The following is an 18,516-nucleotide window of genomic DNA, read 5'->3' on the forward strand; positions in this document are numbered from 1 at the left end:
CCTTTGCACTTGTTGGATGAGCACTGAGTGTTATATGTAAGTAATGAATCACTAAATTCTACTCCTGAAAAAAAATTTTTAATAATGAATTTTTTAAAAAGGAAATCCTACTGAAAAAAAAGGAACTAGAGCCCTTTGAAAAATGTCTGATTCAAAGATTGGAGCCAAAAACAAAAAACGAGGATTGGAGCAGAAAATGTACACAATGAGCCTGATTTGTGATATCAGAAAGAAAGGAAAGAGGGGATGACTACCACAGTGTGTCAAAAAGACTCAGACACCAACATAAGAGGCTGGCTTTGGCCAAAGATGGGTCTACTTGAGCATCAGTAAGAATAGTAACTGTAATGGATGGAAACATCATAGGTTTACAAACAGGAGTTCATAACAGTAAGATAAAGAGGAAAAGAGAGAGAAAAATTTCATTCATCACCCTTGGAGAAGGCTAGGGAACCAGTTCTTTATTTTTGAAAAATAAAGGGAAAGAATTGAACCTTTTCCTGCCTTTGCTGAATGAACTGTATTTCAGGGTCACCAAATATCTGATGAGGGGAGTTTCTTTTCATAGAAATATGCCAGCTAACAAATAGAGAAGAAATGATAGAATTCACTCTTCACAACTCCTAGAAAATGGAACTAGACAGTGATCAGGAAAACAGAAACAACCACGCATTATGTACCCCCAATGGAAATACAAAACACAACCTGTGCCCCAATGGAAATACAAAACACAACCTGTGAGACAGTCTTGCAAGAATCTAATCTGAATCTCAATCTGATCAAACCTCTAGATCTAACTACCAGGGAACACAGGGACAGAGGAATAGGTTGTATACCACACGGATGCAGCCAGTAAAATCAGGGTGTTGAAACAAATCTATAGTGCAGATAACCTGGTTTTTTCAACAAAGACATTACAAAAAAAGAGATGGAGAAGAAATTTCAGAAGGTAAAGAACACCAAGAGCTCTGTCAACCAACTTCAATGCGTGGACATTATTTGGGTCCTTATTCAAGTGTAGAAAGGAAAAAATAAGACTCCTACTTAAAGGAGTTAGGAAAATTTGAACACAATGGGCAGTTGATGATATTAAGGAATTACCATTAACATTCCAGATTTGAGGAGGACACTGTGATACTGTTTTTAAAGGAAGACCTTATATTTTAGAGACACACTGAAATGTTTAAAGATGAAATGACATTACAGCTGGGATTTACATCATAATAATCCAGAGAAGCAGGTACAGGTAGAGAAGAATGAGACTGATCATGAGTCAATAACTGTTGAAGCTAAGTGACAAGGACATGCGTTTCCCTTTCTACTTTTGTTGTTTCCCCTTCCTACTTTTATATATATTTGCAGTTAGGAAGCTGTATGTATTTACGTATTATATACATTACATGCCATAATTATAATGCAGTATTTTATAGACACACATGAATATAGAAAAGGGGCTGCTGGGGACCTCAGTCAGTTAAGTGGCTGACTTCGGCTCAGGTCGTGATCTCAATTTGTGAGTTTGAGCCCCAGGTAGGGCTCTGTGCTGACAGCTCAGAGCCTGGAGCCTGCTTTAGATTCTGTGTCTCCCTCTCTGCCCCTCCCCGCTCACATTCTGTGTGTGTCTCTCTCAAAAAAAAAAAAAAAAATTAAAAAAAGAAAAAGAAATAATCCACCTTTCTTCACTACCTATGTAGCTACCAACCATAGACCTAAGTCACCATCAATTGTCACCTGAATTATTACAGTGGCCTCTTAACTGGTGTCTTTGCCTCCATCCTTGCCTCCCTGCAGTCTGCTAAACTAAGAGCAGCAAGTTTCTAAGGAATAAGGCAAATTATGTTGCTCTTCTGCTTAAAATCTTTCATTGGTTTCCCACCCCACTTAGAGTAAAAATCAAAGTTCTTGCAATGGCCTGCATGGCTCTGTAAGTGGAGTTCTGCACACCCTCCGGCTTTATCTCCAACGTCTCTTTCCCTGTCTCTTCGCTGCAGCCACACTGCACCTCTGTTCAACATAGAGCTGTCTCAGGGCCTGGGCACTTACTATGCCACTCTTCCCCCAGATATGCACCTGGTGTGCTTCCTCACTTCCTACACGTCTCTGCTTAAATGTTCTTTTGTTTCAGAGAGACTTTCTAGATCACCCTAAATAAAGTAGCACCCCCAATCTCCATATTCTAATTTATATATATATATATATATATTTTTTTTTTTCTGTCTCTGCCTACTAGAAAAGGAGCTCCATAAAAGGATAGACATAGTTTTTGGGGACACCGTTATTTCCCAAAGTGTCTGGCTTAATGAACATGTTAATTTTGTTTTTAATTTCTCAACTATCAACTAGTCAGCAATATTTCACTGAGTGTTGAGCACAGGGTAGTGAGGTAGGTAGGAAACACGCTACGGAATGCTTATATGCCCCTTTAAGACACTTGAATTTTGTCTTGTAGGTGATGGGGAGCCTCAAATTATATATAACAGGCCTTCAAATTTTAGTGATAGACCTCCTTACCACTTTTGTTATTATCTTTAAAGAAATACATGTGATTTGGCGTTTCTATGGTATATACATTAGAAGGTCTATCACCTTCTAAAGCTGAACCACTATACTTCTAGTTAGTCACTTAAGATAGATGTTTCCTCCTGGATTAGAATAAAATGTCCCTGCATAAAGAGATATGGACATACACAAATAAGGCCATCATTTGCCCACAAGGTTCTTTGAATTAAAAAAGCCCCAAGGGCATTAGCAGCTTGGGGTGGGAGTAGTTATTTGGAAAGACTGTTCAAGAATCAACAAAACTCTGTTGATTGACTGCAAAAGCCCCAGTGGCAACAAAGGTTTTATGTCAAAAATGGGTGAATACAAAGAGATCTGAGTGGAACCTTGTCTCCTCCTCCTGTTCCTACAGGCAAACACCAAATCCATCCCATCTTGTACAAACCCACAGCTGGCTAGCGCCTTAGTTGAGGCCACCTCCATCCCCAGCCTGTGTCCTACTAAGCAGTCTCCCTACTGCCAGTCTGGAACCCTTTCAGTCCTCTCCAGAGAGACATCATTAAAACACAAACTTAATCTTATCACAGCCCTTCTTAGAAACTTGTAGGTGCTCCAGGAAACAGCAGCTCGAATGACCTGGGAGCTTCATACAGTCTCACCTCCTACATTCCTCCCTAATTCTCCAGCTCCTTGCTCCAGTCCCAGGAATCCACATGCGGTTCTCCAAACAGCCCATTCTCTGGCTTTCTTCTGAACACTGTACATGCTTTTAGAGATTCCCTGTGCTGTCACGAGAGTATTTTGCTGTCTTCTCTCCGGCAACAACTCTGCATATTTTACATTTTGTGTTTTATCCCAAAAAAAGCCATTCTAAGAGACCTCACATGATTTACCACCTTGCCAGAGGCTGTCAGGCTTAAGGGTTTTGTAGTCTATGTTCTCCTAGTTCTAGCGTCAAACATGATTGCACCTTACACTTGCAGTCTTCCTGTCTGCCTAGAAAATTTTGCAAGTATGATCTCATCTGGGAGTCTTCTTTTAGGTCATGCAGTTCCCGTCTCTTCCTCAGTGCTGCCTGCACAAGTGGCAGCCTTGTCTTACCCGGCATCATGGCCACCCTCAGACCTCTGGTGAAGCCCAAGAGGATCAAGAAGTTCATATGGCACCAGTCAGACCCATATCTCAAAATTAAGTGCAACTATGGAAACCCTGAGGCACTGGCGATAGGGTGAGCAGAAGATTCAAAGGCTGGATCTTGATGCCCAACATTGGTTATGGGAGCCACAAGAAGAAAAAGCACATGCTGCCCAGTGGCTTCCAGAAGTTCCTAGTCCACAACATCAAGGACTTGAAGTGCTGCTGATGTGCAACAAATCTTACAGTACAGAGACTGCTCACAATGTTTCCTCCAAGAACCGCAAAGCCACTGTGGAAAGAGCAGCCCAGCTGGCCATCAGAGTCACCAACCCCAATGCCAGGCTGCACAGCAAATAAAATGAATAGACAGCTTATGTGCACATCGTATTTATATTAATAAAACCACAGGGGCACCTGGGTAGCTCAGTCGGTTAAGTGCCTGACTTCGCTTAGGTCATGATCTCGCAGTTCATGGGTTCGCGCCTGGTGTCAGGCTCTGTGCTGGCAGCTCGGAGCCTGGAGCCTGCTTCAGATTCTGTGTCTCCCTTTCTCTGCCCCTCACCCACTCACATTCTGTCTCTCTCTCTCTCTCACTCAAAAATAAGTAAACATTAAAAAAACTGTATTAATAAAACCATAAAACTACCAAAAAATAAAATAAAATAAAAAATAAAATGCCATGTAAACAATCAACAAATCTATAATAATGATTCTCCAGGCTCTGCCTTTAATGTGGTATCAATATTAAAGACCGAAGCTTTGGAAAAATCATATAGTCCTGAGGAATTCTAGACCCAGGAACATTACAGAAAGTGTTATCAAGGTTAGTATGGAACAGAATTTGCAGTTATTTCCTTAAAACATTTGAAGCAATATTCATGGAGAAAAGAAATCCTTAAGCCATTGTTCTAAAAGTGGCACTGATGTTTTTTAAGATTTTAAAGCTAGAATTTTTTTAGAAGTTGTGCCTATAAACACAACAACTGGTTTGTAGTCCTGATTCTGTCACCTGCTAGCTATGCTGTGACTTTGGGCAAGTCACTTACCCCTTTGAGCCTCATTCTCCCCAGCCACAAAATGAAGATAATTATACTCAGCTCACAAGGCAGTTGTAAAAATAAAGTAAAATGATGTCTGTGGAAGCCCTTCATCAACCAAAAATAAGGCATTGATGGTTTATACTCATGGACAATGCCAAAGAGCAATGCGATTAGAAGATCGAGCTCTTCCCAGAACATCAGTTCTCCACCTAAGAGTCCATTTATTTCATCAAGCTGTTATTTTTATTGTTATTGGAAGTACATCAAAAGGATTTCTGCTGAGCCCAGGCAAACAATAAGTCTAGAATGTACTATCAAATTCCCACAATTAATTACTGGGATTGTGGAGGGTTTTTGCTCGCTTTTTTGTTTAAGAACTCTTTGGTATGTTACAAACCTTAATACGAATGACTGAATTAACATTACGTTAAGAACCTAAGTGCCCAAACTGGAACCATGTGCAAATCTGCTAGCAATGGATGGACTGCTGCCAGTTGATGCACATCTGTGAGGCTCTAGTCACTGTAAATAAAAGAATCTGCCATTGTTTTCAGAGCAGCTCAGCACCTCTGCCAATAGAACACCCTTTGAGTACGCTCCACTTTTCTATAAGTCACAAGTTTAAGGCTCTGGTGTAATCATCTGATTTTCCATCCTTTACAGGCTTGAGTGGATTTTTAAAGCAAAGGGCGATCCAAGTATTTTTATGAACCACTGCTAATATCAAAAACATCACTGCTTTCTATGTTCAAAGCCCCTGGGAGATCCCTAAAGAATTCAGAAAGGAACACTGCCAATGTAACTACCTCCAAAGGTGAGTTCAATGAAGCAAAAATGAACAACACTTCATCAAGGAAACTGCTGATCACTCTTCCGAAGATACCTAAGGAAAGTAAAATTTGACAAGCACGATCGCATTTACCCCAACATCACTGAGGATACTCTCCAAAATAGCCATTGACTCTCCCCTGGGGGTGGGTTGGGGGTACCACTGAAAATGAGCTTCTATCTCCCCTTCTGTAACAAACTCTAAAATATATAAGGCTCAAACAAGATCCCAGTTTATTTCTTGCCTCCGTCTCACTCAGGGCATTTGCTTTTGCTATTCCTCCTTCAGGAACCTCTTCCTGGCTCCTTAAATGATTGTTAAGGAATAAATGATTGGTCCTCTCAGACCAACGTGGAGTCAAATCCCAGCCCTACCATAGGTAATAAATCCTGTAATCTCTGCACCTCAGTTTCCTCATGCAAAAGAAAATATCCCAAGGAACACTACTGACATCAAGATGGAGCACAGGAACAACAGCCTTTGCCAATTTGGTCACCAATTTTTTTTTTTCTTTACTGAGCTCAGACTCAGCAAAAGGATGTAAGACCCATCCCTTCAACATGAGGCTCATAACCTATTTAAAACAACAGTTCCTGCTCAGGTTATAATTAGAAGTACCTGATTATTATGAAGAACATGAGAGGACTTTATGAAGTGTTAATGAGCAACTCTGCTTTGCTGGGCATCAAAGTGGAGAGGGCAATGACCTCGGGCCACCAGCACACCACCAGAGGTGGCAGTTTTACCACATATTTGTTATGCAAGCTTGGGGAAGTTACTTCATCTCTCTGAAAATGTGATCTGTAAATTAGGGATTAATAACAGTACTTGTCTCCCAAAATTCCTCTGAGAATTGAATAAGATAATGCATGTTAAGCATTGACACAAGCATAGCAAATAACTAGTAAGTTCGAATAATGATAGCCATTTTTACCATTGTGACCTCCTCACCAAAGACTCTGAATTTCAATCTTTCATGAAATCCTGAGAATTTCTCTTAATTCCACTGGGGGAGTCCTGCTTTGTCATCTTTCCTAGAAATGGAACTTCAAAAGCCTGGAAGGGTAGTGGCTTTGGAGTACCAACCTGGGGCCTGTTTTCCTGGAGCTGAAACATGAGGAAAGGGGTGGCAGAGACTGCTATCTGCTAAACCAATATCTATTTCCCCTTCCCCTTCCTTAGTAATATATTTTAGCTGGTCATGGGGCCTCCCAAAATAAGACTACATTTCCCATGCTTCCCTTTAGCAAGGCATGACCATGTGATTAAGTTCCACCCAACAGGATGTGAATGGAAGTGAGATTGTAACTTCCAGGGTGTTTCTTAGAGGGAAGACGTAGGCTGGAAAACAAACGTGTTGGTTGGCCATCTTGGAGAAGGAGGAAAAGAGTAATATCCTAAAAAACATAAAGCAGTAAGACAGACAAGCCTGTGACCCTCATTATTTCATAGAGTAGAGCTGCCATTCCAGATCAGGCTTTTATATGGGCAAGAAATAAGCTTCCATCAGTTTTAGCCATAGTTATGATGGCCTTTGTTACATGCAGCCAAAGCTCTGTCGCCTCATAAATATTGTAGAGAGGAAGAAGAATGGCAGAATGTGGTGGAGAGTTATGAAATGTGCCTGGCACAAAGTATATGCATGATATTTGCACCATAAGCATTTTTGCCATAGATTTCTTTGTCTCAAGCACTTTTGCTGCAAACATTTTCATCATACAACTAATTGGCCATAAAGCAATTCTGCTGTAAAATATAAAATCATGAAAAATAAAAGACATTCACTTAAAATTACATAATGAAATATGAAAAACAAAAAGACTTCATTGTAAAATACAAAAGAACTGAATGAATTTAAGATGTGTGTAGATTCATGTCAATACTGCGCAAGTAACTGATTTTATTTCGTGGATTATACCTAAGCACTTGCTTTTGAAGTTGTTCATTCATCATTTATACATTTTTTTTTTGCTTGTTCACTCATCTCTTCATTTGACATCACACTGTTTTCTTTTTTTGCTAAAATTTCTTCATTAAGAGAGGTACCCATTTCCAAATATTAGGATGCTTATTTGTAACCAAGCTTTTTATTGCATTGTGAAAGCCTTCTATACTGTTGTTTGTTTTGGGATACTGTCACAAATCTATTTATAGACATTCCAGAACTCCATGGGAAATGTAGGACCAAAATTCTATGCCACTATATAGACTATTATAAGAGCTAAGAATTATATGATATGAAAATGGGAGTGATGTGTCAATAGAGAAATGAATCCAAACTGTCAACCAGTTTGATGAAAAAGCCAAACTGTCAAACCAAACTGTCAGCCAGTAATTTTTTTGTCTTTTATGGAAAAATTGCCTTATAGCCAATTAGTTATGTGGCAAAAATGTTTGAGGCAGAGATCTCAGTGGCAAATGTAAAAGCAACCCACAGAATAGGTTCTCATAATTACTTGCAGAATTAATCTTTAGGGTTTTAGGCAATCAACTCAAATTTAGAATATTGAGGTCAGTTCCAGAAACAAGAGGACAGTGGTCAGCTGAGGAGTGTCCACAAGACAATGACTAGGGCAATGAAAGGTCAGAAAAACCCATCTCAAGAGGAAAGAGTGTAAGATCAAGAAGGAGAAAGGTAAGCCAGAGCAACAGAATTAGATTTCAAGTAACTCAAGTGTAGTAAGTTGAACAGGGCTCCTCTCTTTGCACTCTAGTTTCCTCATCTGTAACAGATAAGACCAGAAAATCATGAAAATGCCTTCTGGCCATCCCACAAGGGATCTACAGAGTCAAAGGAATTTACATTGTACCACAGGACAGAACTACAACCCACCTGGACACAACACTGTGAAAGTGAAGGACAGATTTCCACTGAACATCAAAAGACAACTTCCTAGGGGTGCCTGGGTGGCTCAATCAGCTAAGTGTCTGACTTGGGCTCGGGTCATATCTCATGGTTCATGAGTTCGAGACTCACATCGGGGTCTGTACGGTTAGTGCAGAGCCTGCTTGGGATTCTCTCTCTCTCCCAGTCTCTATGCCCCTCCCCCCAAAAAATTAAAAAAAAAAAAAACTTTAAAAATTAAATAAAGGGTATTTAACAAGAAAAAAAAGACAACTTTCTAGCAATGCTTCTCATCTAGAAATAGAATGGCTGCCTTCCAAAGTCCAAAGTTACCTGACTAGAAGGATTCAACCAGAGAGTTGATAGGTTTCCAGAGGAAGTGCTGAGTTTGGGGAGGACCATGGAGTTAAAACAGACTCAGCTCCTTCTTACAGATTGGTCAGGCCAGCAGGCTTTATAGTAGACGGTCCTGTATCTCAATCCAATTCTGTCACTTACTTGGTTATATGATCCTGGACAAGTTATTTGCCTGTTTTCAAAGTTTATTTATTTTGAGAGAGAGACCGGGGGGGGGGGGTGTGCACGAGCAAGTGGGGGAGGGTTAGAGAGAAGTGTGGAGCCCTATGAGCAGCTCAATCTCCTGACAGCGAGATCGTGACCTGAGCAAGTATCAAAAGTTGGCCGCTTAAGCGACTGAGCCACCCAGGTGCCCTAATTCACCTTTTTTTTTTTTGAGTCTCAGTTTCCTCATTTTAAAAAATGGGAATAGTAAAACATAACTTAAAGTATACTATAGGAAAAGAGATAATACATGGCAAGCACAGAGCACTGTGTTAGGCCCACAGCTCTTTATAGCAGTTGTCATCAGTATCACATTAGCTTTAGAAACGGAGGAAGAAAAGAGAAAAATGTGAGGAGTACAGAAGATGGGAGTCAGTCATCCTGGTGGAAGCACCAGTAGGTAGAGGGCTGGAATTTGTGGACAGGGCGCATAGTTGCGCAGCCCAAATTAGCCAGGACTTGGTGTGACATGATGTGTCATGCAAGCAGGATCAAAAGCAATGCAAAGAGTAGAAGAGGAAGGGCAGCTGGCAGTTGGAGACTCATCAGAAACGGAAAAAGAACTCTTAACCAAGCCTCATCCATCCATCCAAAATTTCTTGGTTATCTACAAGCAATTATAAGATGGTAAGAGTATCACAAGATGTTAAACACAGAGTATAATCGGGGCATGGAGGAGAACCATCTGACCCAGAGGTCAGATAAGGGTTCCACAGAAAATTATAGCTAACTTAAGACGGACATTACTGAGGAAAAGGTGTTTGGGGCAAAGGGTAGAAAGAATTCAGGTTGATAATATATTTGAAGAAGGGTGGAGAATCATGAAACCTTTCAAACCTACAAAGCTCCCACATTCTGAGTGACTACAGGACTGCTAATTGTCCTAGTCTAAGGTTCCACAATTATGGCTTCAGATGAAAAAGCAAAATAAAATACATGCTCTGCACACATTTTTAAGAGACTAGTAGTGGAGTGAGTGTGATGTGGTTACAAAAGGCAACAGGAGGGCTCCCTGTGCTGTTGGAACTGTTCAGTATCTTGACCGTGGTAATGGATTCATGAGTTCACACAACTGATAAATAACACAGAATGTGCACGCACGCGCGCGCACACACACGCACATGCGTGCCCCAAGGAAATATGAGATGGAATGTATCAGCGTCAATATCTTAGCTGTGATATTATGTTACAGTTTTATAAAATATTACCGTTGGGAGAAATAGGCAAAGTTTGCAAGGCTCTCTTTGTATTGTTTCTTACAGCTACATGTGAATCTATAATTATTTCAATTCAAATTTCAGTTATGAAAGTAGCAACAGAAAAAGAATATAGTTATATAAAATTGCAGTTACGAAATATCAATTTACTATTGAAACTTTAGCAAAATGCATAAAAAATAAAATGTTGGAATTACTGGTACCCTATGACCCAAATATCTTTTTGTAATATTTTGATCTCGTTCTTTCATTTTTAGACTAGTATACACCCTTACAATGATTTTCCTGTATGTATATGTGTATATATATATACGTATACGTATACGTATATATATATATACGTATATATATACGTATACGTATATATATACGTATATATATATATATGTATATATATACGTATATATATATATATGTGGTTTTATAGCTTAATTAACATAGTTTGCTCCTTGTTAATCCACATATTTTATATTTAAAAGATCTTCCCATTATAGTAAAAATTCCTTAAGCAATTTTGTTTTTAAATTTTTTTATATATTTATTTTTGAGGGGTGGGAAGGGGCAGAAAGAGAGGGAGACAGAGAATCCAAAGCAGGCTCCATGCTGTCAGTGCAATGCCCAACGTGGGGTTTGAACCCACGAACCATGAGATCATGACCTGAGCCAAAGTCGGATGCTCAACTGACTGAGCCGCCTAGGCACCCCTAACAATTATGTTTTGATGGTTACTTAGTAATACCATATAGGCATATCATAATTATCTGAACCAATTCCCTTATTTGGAACATTTTAGGCTGTTTTTAGATTTCTCCTATTATAAGTAATTCTACAATAAATTAAATCTGACTGGTTGCTGACATTACTGAGATGAATGAGAACAAGTCCTTAAATACCAAAATGTTGGAATCAGCAAGCATTTTAGAAATCATCTACCCAAACAGTCCTCCTAAAACAAACACACAGTCACATATAAATCATTTTATAATTATGAAAACTACGTGCCTATTCTCACTTTAGGAAGCAAGGACACAGTACAATTTCAAAAGCTGCTTAGAAAAAAAAAAATGAGCCACCAATCTTGCTCTAAATCATTTTTGACCTTGAAGAATAAAGTAGAAAAAGCATAAATGAAGAAATTATAGAGGAAAAAAGTTTCTAAGACTTTGGTACATTCTAGGGGCACCTTGGTGGCTCAATCAGTTAAGCATCCAGCTCTTGATTTCGGCTCAGATCATGATCTCACAGTTTGTGAGATATAGCCCCATGCTGGGCTTAGTGCTGAGTGTGGAGCCTGCTTAGGATTCTCTCTCTCTCTCTCTCTCTCTCTCTCTCTCTCTCTCTCTCTCTCTCCCTCTGCCCCTTCCCAGCCCCTTCCCAGTGCATGCACACTCTTGCTCTCTCTTGCTCATACTTAGTTATAGTTGCCTAGATGCCTGTCTGCACTGATGTTAAAGGAACAACGCGAGGGTCAGTTCTGTTCCTTTTTCATCCTTGAGTAGGGCTTCGCCAACCATGTTGATATGACAAGACAGGTTCCTCACATCCCCTACTGTGGCTACAACTACTGGATGAGAGGTACATAAGTAACACCTGCTAAGCCAACTGGGTCTCGCTCTTGGAATTTAGAGCTTGAGATTCAGAGACAGATGGTCCATAGAGACTGATTGTTTGAATTAGTGATGTATAAACTTGTCATGTTTGGGGTATCCATGTACACAAAGAAGACAGGAAAACTGGTCTACAGAGAGAGAAAGAAGAATGAAGCAAATGTACAGGTGAGGGTAAAACAAGAACCATGAAGCACAAGAAAGAGAGAAGCTGTCAGAATGCTCTCAGCAAGTAAAGCTGAGTTCCACATCCTGGTCCTGGGACCCAGAAGGTACCCTGTGAATTTTCAACAGCCCCCTTTCTTTGGTTTTCAATTTAGATGTTTTGAAATAAGCTTTTATTACTTGCAACCAAAGACAATTTACTAAGATATGGGTAAGAACTCCAATGCTTTTTCTTCCATCCCTTTATCACTCTATTTTTCCCCTGAAACCCTATTTCGCCCCTTATCTAAAATTTAAAAATCCTACCCAATCTTTACACTGACTAAATACAACCTAACCAAGTATCCTGTCTCTGCCCTCTCTGAACTCCCTCTTAGAACATTGTTTCTGTGCTTGACACATGTACATGAAAGTTATTCGTATATTTGCCTCATGCTTCATTTAAATCACTTCTTCTCTCCATTCTTCAGGTACCTCACTCTTAAAATGAGTGAACTGTTTGGGGCACCTGGGTGGCTCAGTTGGTTAAGCGTCCAACTTTGGCTCAGGTCATGATCTTGCAATTTGTGAGTTCAAGTCCCGTGTCGGGCTCTGTGCTGACAGCTCAGAGCCTGGAGCCTGCTTTGGATTCTGTGTCTCCCTCTCTCTCTGCCCTCCCTTATTCACGCTCTGTCTCTTAATAATAAATAAATGTTAAAAAAAATTTTAAATAAAAATTTTTAAAAATGAGTTAACTGTTTGAGACTGGTGGTTGTCAAAGTGGAATCTCCACAGCCTCAGCTTTGGCAGTTATGAGAGAGAGGAGAGTGGTCCCAAGAAAGCAGTGTCCCAGCCTCCCATCCTTACTTTAAAAAGAGTTGCTCTGTTTTCACATATTTCATATATTGGTAGTCTGGGTAATGCTTTATTGAGAAAAGGAATCTAGTACTAATCAAATTTGAAAATCCTAAACTAGATAATCCATAAAGCTCCAAGATTCCAGTAGTAGTAGTAAAATAAATATAACAAAACCAACTAAAATTTTATTGAGCTAGACACTGTTCTGAATACTCAGTTTGCATGATGAGATACCACAACACACCTGTCAGAATGGCTAAAATTAACAACACAAGAAACAACAGGTGTTGGCAAGGATGTGGAAAAAAGGGAACCTTCTTGCACTGTTGGTGGGAATGCAAACTGGTGCAGCCACTCTGGAGAACAGTACGGAGGTTCCTTAAAAAGTTAAAAAGAGAATTACCCTAAAATCCAGCAACTGCACTACTAGGTAATTACCCAAAGGATACAAAAATACAGATTCAAATGGGTGCATGCATCCCAATGTTTATAGCAGCATTATCAACAATAGCCAAGCTATGGAGACAGCCCAAATGTCCACTGATTGATGAATGGATAAAGAAGATGTGGTATATATACAATGGAATATTACTCAGCCACCAAAAAGAATGAAATCTTGCCATTTGCAATGACATGGATGGAGCTAGAATGTATTATGCTAAGTGAAATTAAGTCAATCAGAAAAAGACAAATACCATATGAGTTCACCTACATGTTGAATTTAAGAAATGAAACAGATAAACATATGGGAGGGGGGAAGAAGAGAAGAGAAGGAAACAAACCATGAGAGACTCTTAAAGATAGAGAATAAACTGAGGGTTGATGGAGGGAGTTGGGCATGGGCATGGGCTAGATGGGTGATGGGTACTAAGGAGGGCACTTGTTGTAATGAGCACTAGGTGCTGTATGTAACTGATGAATCACTGAATTCTACTCCTGAAACCAGTACTGCACTGTATGTTAACTAACCAGAATTTAAATAAAAATTTGAGGAAAAAAAATACCCAGTTTATCAACATTTTAATCATCACAACAATAAAATGAAGTAGATATTCTTAACCTCATCCTAAAATGAGGACTCAAATCACGTAGATTACAGATGGCAGAAGCAGGAACCTAGGAATCACAGATCCAGATCTGAGTTCTTAAACACAATAATGTCTTCTAAGCTCCTTTAGGGGAGATACTATGGCTTTTGTTTCTTTTTCTTTTTATCTCAGAGCACACTACTTGGGCTAATAGTTATTTGAATAGTGTCTTCTGAATGAATAAATGCTTGAATGAACAAAGGAACTGTATCCTGGATTCTGAAAAAACTGAGACAGGAACTTGAACTCTCTAGGACTTCAGGGGTTTTTAGGGAATAGCCCTAGGCAAAGAACTATTTCACAGCTTAGACCTTTTCCACACCATCTCTCTGAAAAGTGAAGGATCTCCCTGAAGCCAGGAAGAATTCCTTCTAGATACAGTTTAATATGTAGTGCTGAACAGTACCTGATGGGTCCATGGACACATACTTCACCAAGTTCACCATCTTCAACTCATAATCAATATATTCATTTCTTTTGTATGAGGGTTTCTCAGTCATTGCACTATTGGCATTTTGAGCCAGACAATTTTTTGCTGTGGGGAGCTGTCCTGCTCATTGTATGATGTTTAGCAGCCTCTCTACCCACTAGATGCCAGTAACAACCCATCACCCACCCCTGCAAGTGTGAAAACTAAAAGTGTCTCTAGGCATTGTCAAATGTCCCATGTTGGGGGAGGTATAAACTAGCCCCTCACTGGGAACCATGTCTTTACATGAATTAGCTTTTGTGGAAACACTGGGGAGAAAAAATAAAGATAAAAATAAGCAACGCCTAGTTATACTTAGAACATAAGTGGTAATTTCCTTTCATCCTTAGAAAGTTCCTCATTTCGGGGCGCCTGGGTGGCGCAGTCGGTTAAGCGTCCGACTTCAGCCAGGTCACGATCTCGCGGTCCGTGAGTTCGAGCCCCGCGTCAGGCTCTGGGCTGATGGCTCGGAGCCTGGAGCCTGTTTCCGATTCTGTGTCTCCCTCTCTCTCTGCCCCTCCCCCGTTCATGCTCTGTCTCTCTCTGTCCCAAAAATAAATAAAAAACGTTGAAAAAAAAATTTAAAAAAAAAAAAAAAAAAGAAAGTTCCTCATTTCATCCTTACCCCCCCCCCCACCAACAAAGAAATTCTCCTTAAACTGGGCTATTCTGAGCACCCCATCATGTATCAAGCCTGCGAACTGCCTCAACCAAGAGTTGTAGTAAGAAATATGCTACACATTTATGAGGACTATATGGTGACCACAAATTGACTCAAAGCTTATAAACAATCCCAATATGAATATAATGAGGAAAATGCTCAGAACCTTGTAGAATGAAGACAGAAACACGATCTACCTTGGAGAAACCCCAGGATAATAAAATACTGCCAACATGGTCTTACTTTCTTACTTCACGTCAACATCTTGACACAGCCAACATTTATGAAGCATCTACTATAGGGCAGGGAATACACTAGGTACTTTTCTACTCCTTACCCCATCTGATTTTCCTACCAATCTGATAAGAAAGACATTATCTGTTTTGCAGAGGGGCTCAGAGGAGTAAAATGCCTTGCCGAAGGTCACAAAGCTCATCAGTGATGTCAAAACTTGAGTCTGAACAAGCACTAGCTCCAAACCCAGCGCTGTATTGTAATATTTCACGAGAAAACAAGTAGCCACAGTCAGTGAAGAACAAAGAAGGTAACACCATCGTTTCATTTATACTTTATGCACAGATAAGAGACAAAAGGATATATTTCAAAATGTCAACAGTGGTCACCTACAGAAAACAAGCTTACCAGTTATTTTTTCCTTGGTGCTCTTCTGCATTTTCCAAATTGTTTCACTCTAAATATGTATTACCTATGTAATAAAAAGTAATTAAAACCCAATTCCAATGACAAAAATAACTCAAGGAAGTATCAAAATGTAATGCCAGTTTCAATGAACCACTACCACAATTTCTCACTTATGAGACTGCCAATGATTAAGAAGTTTCATGACAACATTCGGTTTTAACAAGGTTCTGGGAAAACAAGTAGTTGTATATACTTTTACTAGAAATTTAAGTTAGTAGAATTTTAAGTTAGTACAAAGCTCTTCAGACAGTAACCTGGCAAGATCCATCATAATGTGATGTGTGTGCGTGCTCTTTTTCTTAGCAGCTCCACCTCTAAGAATTTATCCCATGGGTGTACCACAGATACCATATACATAAATATATACTCAAAAGATATTTGCTTCCCACCAATAGAATTGGGACAGTGGATTCAAAGCAGTCATTACAGAAAATGAGGTATATCCCTAGATACTATTGCACAAAGTTATCCAATACATAGTGTTAAGTAAACATCAAGTTCTATAATAGCATATATAGAAGGGTTCAAGAATATACAGGTATTTATTACGTATGAATGTGTATGCAAACATGTGTCAGTGTGCAGGAATCTGCATGTGTCTATGTGGTTGTGTATAAGCTTAAAATGCATAGAAAATTCTGTAAGTACATGGAAGAAACCATTAATATTAATTATACCTGGAGAGTAAAACTAAAAGGTGGGAAGGAAGGAAATGAACTTTTATTTTCATTTTTATACAACTTACTAAATTGTTTTATAATTTTTCTTCATAAATATGTATCTTGCTATAAACAAAAATAGAGCTTTTGTTTGGGTTTGGTTTTGCTTTTTAAGAGACAAGAAGCCCAGCTCTCATGCAATGGCCTGAAAACAAAGCAACATATGAAATAGAACTGTCCTCTGTTACAACAGCAAATGATCACAAAACAAGACAGTGTGTGAAAGCCTCCCAGGCTCTGTGTGCCAATGAGGCATAATGGAGACAGTTCTCTCCTGGCACACTGAGAGACAAAGCCAGGCTCCTACCCCATTAGGGGATTTAGTGGCTGGATTTTAAGGCCAATAATTAAAGTGAAATGCTACTACACATTTCTCTTTTTTTAAGTTCATTTATTTCTTTTGAGAGAGAGAGAGAGAGAGAGAGAGAGAGCATGTGCAAGTGGGGAAGGGGCAAAGAGAGAGGGAGAGAAAGAATCCCAAGCAGGCTCCACACTACCAGTGCAGAGCCTGATGCAGGGCTCCAATTCACGAACGGTGGGATCATGACCTGAGCCAAAGTCAGATGCTTAACCAATGGAGCCACCCAGGTGCCCCACTGCTATCCATTTCAAGGCAACCTAAGCCAATTTTCTTAGCAGTTAAAATCCAGTTTTTACCGTTATATTCCTCCAACTTGTCTCCGTTTAAAGTAGCTGATAGATCTTGGCCACAGGGTGCCCAAGACCTCAACTCTCTTCCTCTGCAAATGTGTCACTCTTCAGTATGTTAGAAGACCTGGAGCCTGCTGCTGGTTTAGATGCACATCAGCTCACTGACCTCTACAGAGCTTCCCATCTCTAAAATCTTGTTAATGCCACCGATTTCACTGGGACATTCAACATTCTAAGAACTAAGTAGGATAGAGTATAGAAAAACATGTTGTCAACACTAAGATGCTATGAGAACATTAGTTCATTTGAATTTTAAAAAGTTGACCATTAATGTTGAACAGTAATAGTCACTGATATCATCTCTGGTATATAAATCCTGTCTACAGTCTCGAATACCTATGAAGCTATGAAGGAACCTCAAATCCTTTCTTGATGCAAGCAGACAAAATGGTCTCTTACAAATACAACTCACACTTCACTTGTCCCCCTTCCCTCCCAGCTCACTAAGTGCTGGTTTTAACAGTCACATACCCTTTTGCAGGCCTTGGCCCCTCTTCCAGGTCTTTGCTGAACCTAGTACTTGAAATGCTCTACATACAGCTCTCGCTCTCTCTCTCTCTCTCTCTCTCTCTCACTCTGTCTCTTTTTCCTGTTTGTGTCTGTTTCTTCAGATGTCACCTCAAATACTACCTCCTCAGAAAGGCCTTACTGGATCGTGCTCTGTAAATTAGGCTTCCCTCCTCCCCACCACCACCTTGAGTTCTTCTCTCCCTCACTCTAGCCCCTCCGTGGCATTTAGCATACCTTATAATCCTTTATCTTGGTTTACTGGTTTATGGTATGTCTTGTGCTCTACAATATAAGCTCATAAGCACCGAAGTCTTATCTGTCTCGTCCTCCACTGTATCCCCATGGCTAGAACAGTGCTGGCATATAACAGGCGGTCAGGAAACATTTATGAAATGAATGAATGCAGAATTACCCACCACAAAGTGTTTTCCTCCACATTCCCACATTTCCCCCTCGCCTATGAAACTGGCAGGGTCAGTCTGATTTTTCTCATTTGAATTACCTGCCCAACGTCACAGCTTATAAATGACAAAGCCAGAGCTTACATCTAGGGTTTCTAACTCATGGTTCCCTAATATCCCACTGTTCAATAGCATCCACAAATTTGGACTTGAAAGGGTTGAAAATACAGCCATTTATCTAGGCTTTAGCAAGAGGGGAAGGGAAGAGAAAGATCTGCTTTCCTGCAGGGGTGAGGTAGGAGAGACAGGGAGGGGGAAATGGTGTGTTATTATCTTGCACTCCCTAGCTGCAAATTAGTAAGTAAAATTCTTTCCTTCGTCTGAATGAAACGCAGCTACCTCTGGGATGGAGGCTTATGAAACCTCTCATCACCAAGTCACAGTGCAGAACACTTGGCTAATTGAAACAGCAAGTGAAATTTTAGGTAGGTCAGATGCAATTACCCAATTTGGAAAGT

At 39.9% G+C, this 18,516-nt stretch overlaps 1 protein-coding gene and 1 pseudogene across 3 annotated transcripts in view; one reads left to right on the top strand and one right to left on the bottom strand.

Annotated features, from left to right (window-relative positions):
• Positions 1-18,516, bottom strand: part of DNAJC6 (DnaJ heat shock protein family (Hsp40) member C6) — a 139,073-nt gene that overhangs the window by 71,679 nt on the left and 48,878 nt on the right. Inside the window, exons 1-2 of one of the 3 annotated variants that reach the window (XM_049618535.1) lie at positions 17,034-17,259; positions 15,598-15,661 (exon numbers count right to left, since the gene is read on the bottom strand). The exons of the other annotated variants lie outside the window; for them this stretch is intronic. Of the exons in view, the coding sequence (XP_049474492.1) occupies positions 15,598-15,628 (31 nt within the window). The 5' untranslated portion in view covers positions 15,629-15,661; positions 17,034-17,259. Of the gene's footprint in view, positions 1-15,597; positions 15,662-17,033; positions 17,260-18,516 lie in introns of those variants that run through there. 3 annotated transcript variants of the gene reach the window in all.
• On the top strand, positions 3,521-4,199 carry LOC125913430 (60S ribosomal protein L32-like; annotated as a pseudogene).

This window comes from Panthera uncia (genome assembly GCF_023721935.1).
Source record: "Panthera uncia isolate 11264 chromosome C1 unlocalized genomic scaffold, Puncia_PCG_1.0 HiC_scaffold_4, whole genome shotgun sequence".
NCBI classification, from domain to species: domain Eukaryota; kingdom Metazoa; phylum Chordata; class Mammalia; order Carnivora; family Felidae; genus Panthera; species Panthera uncia.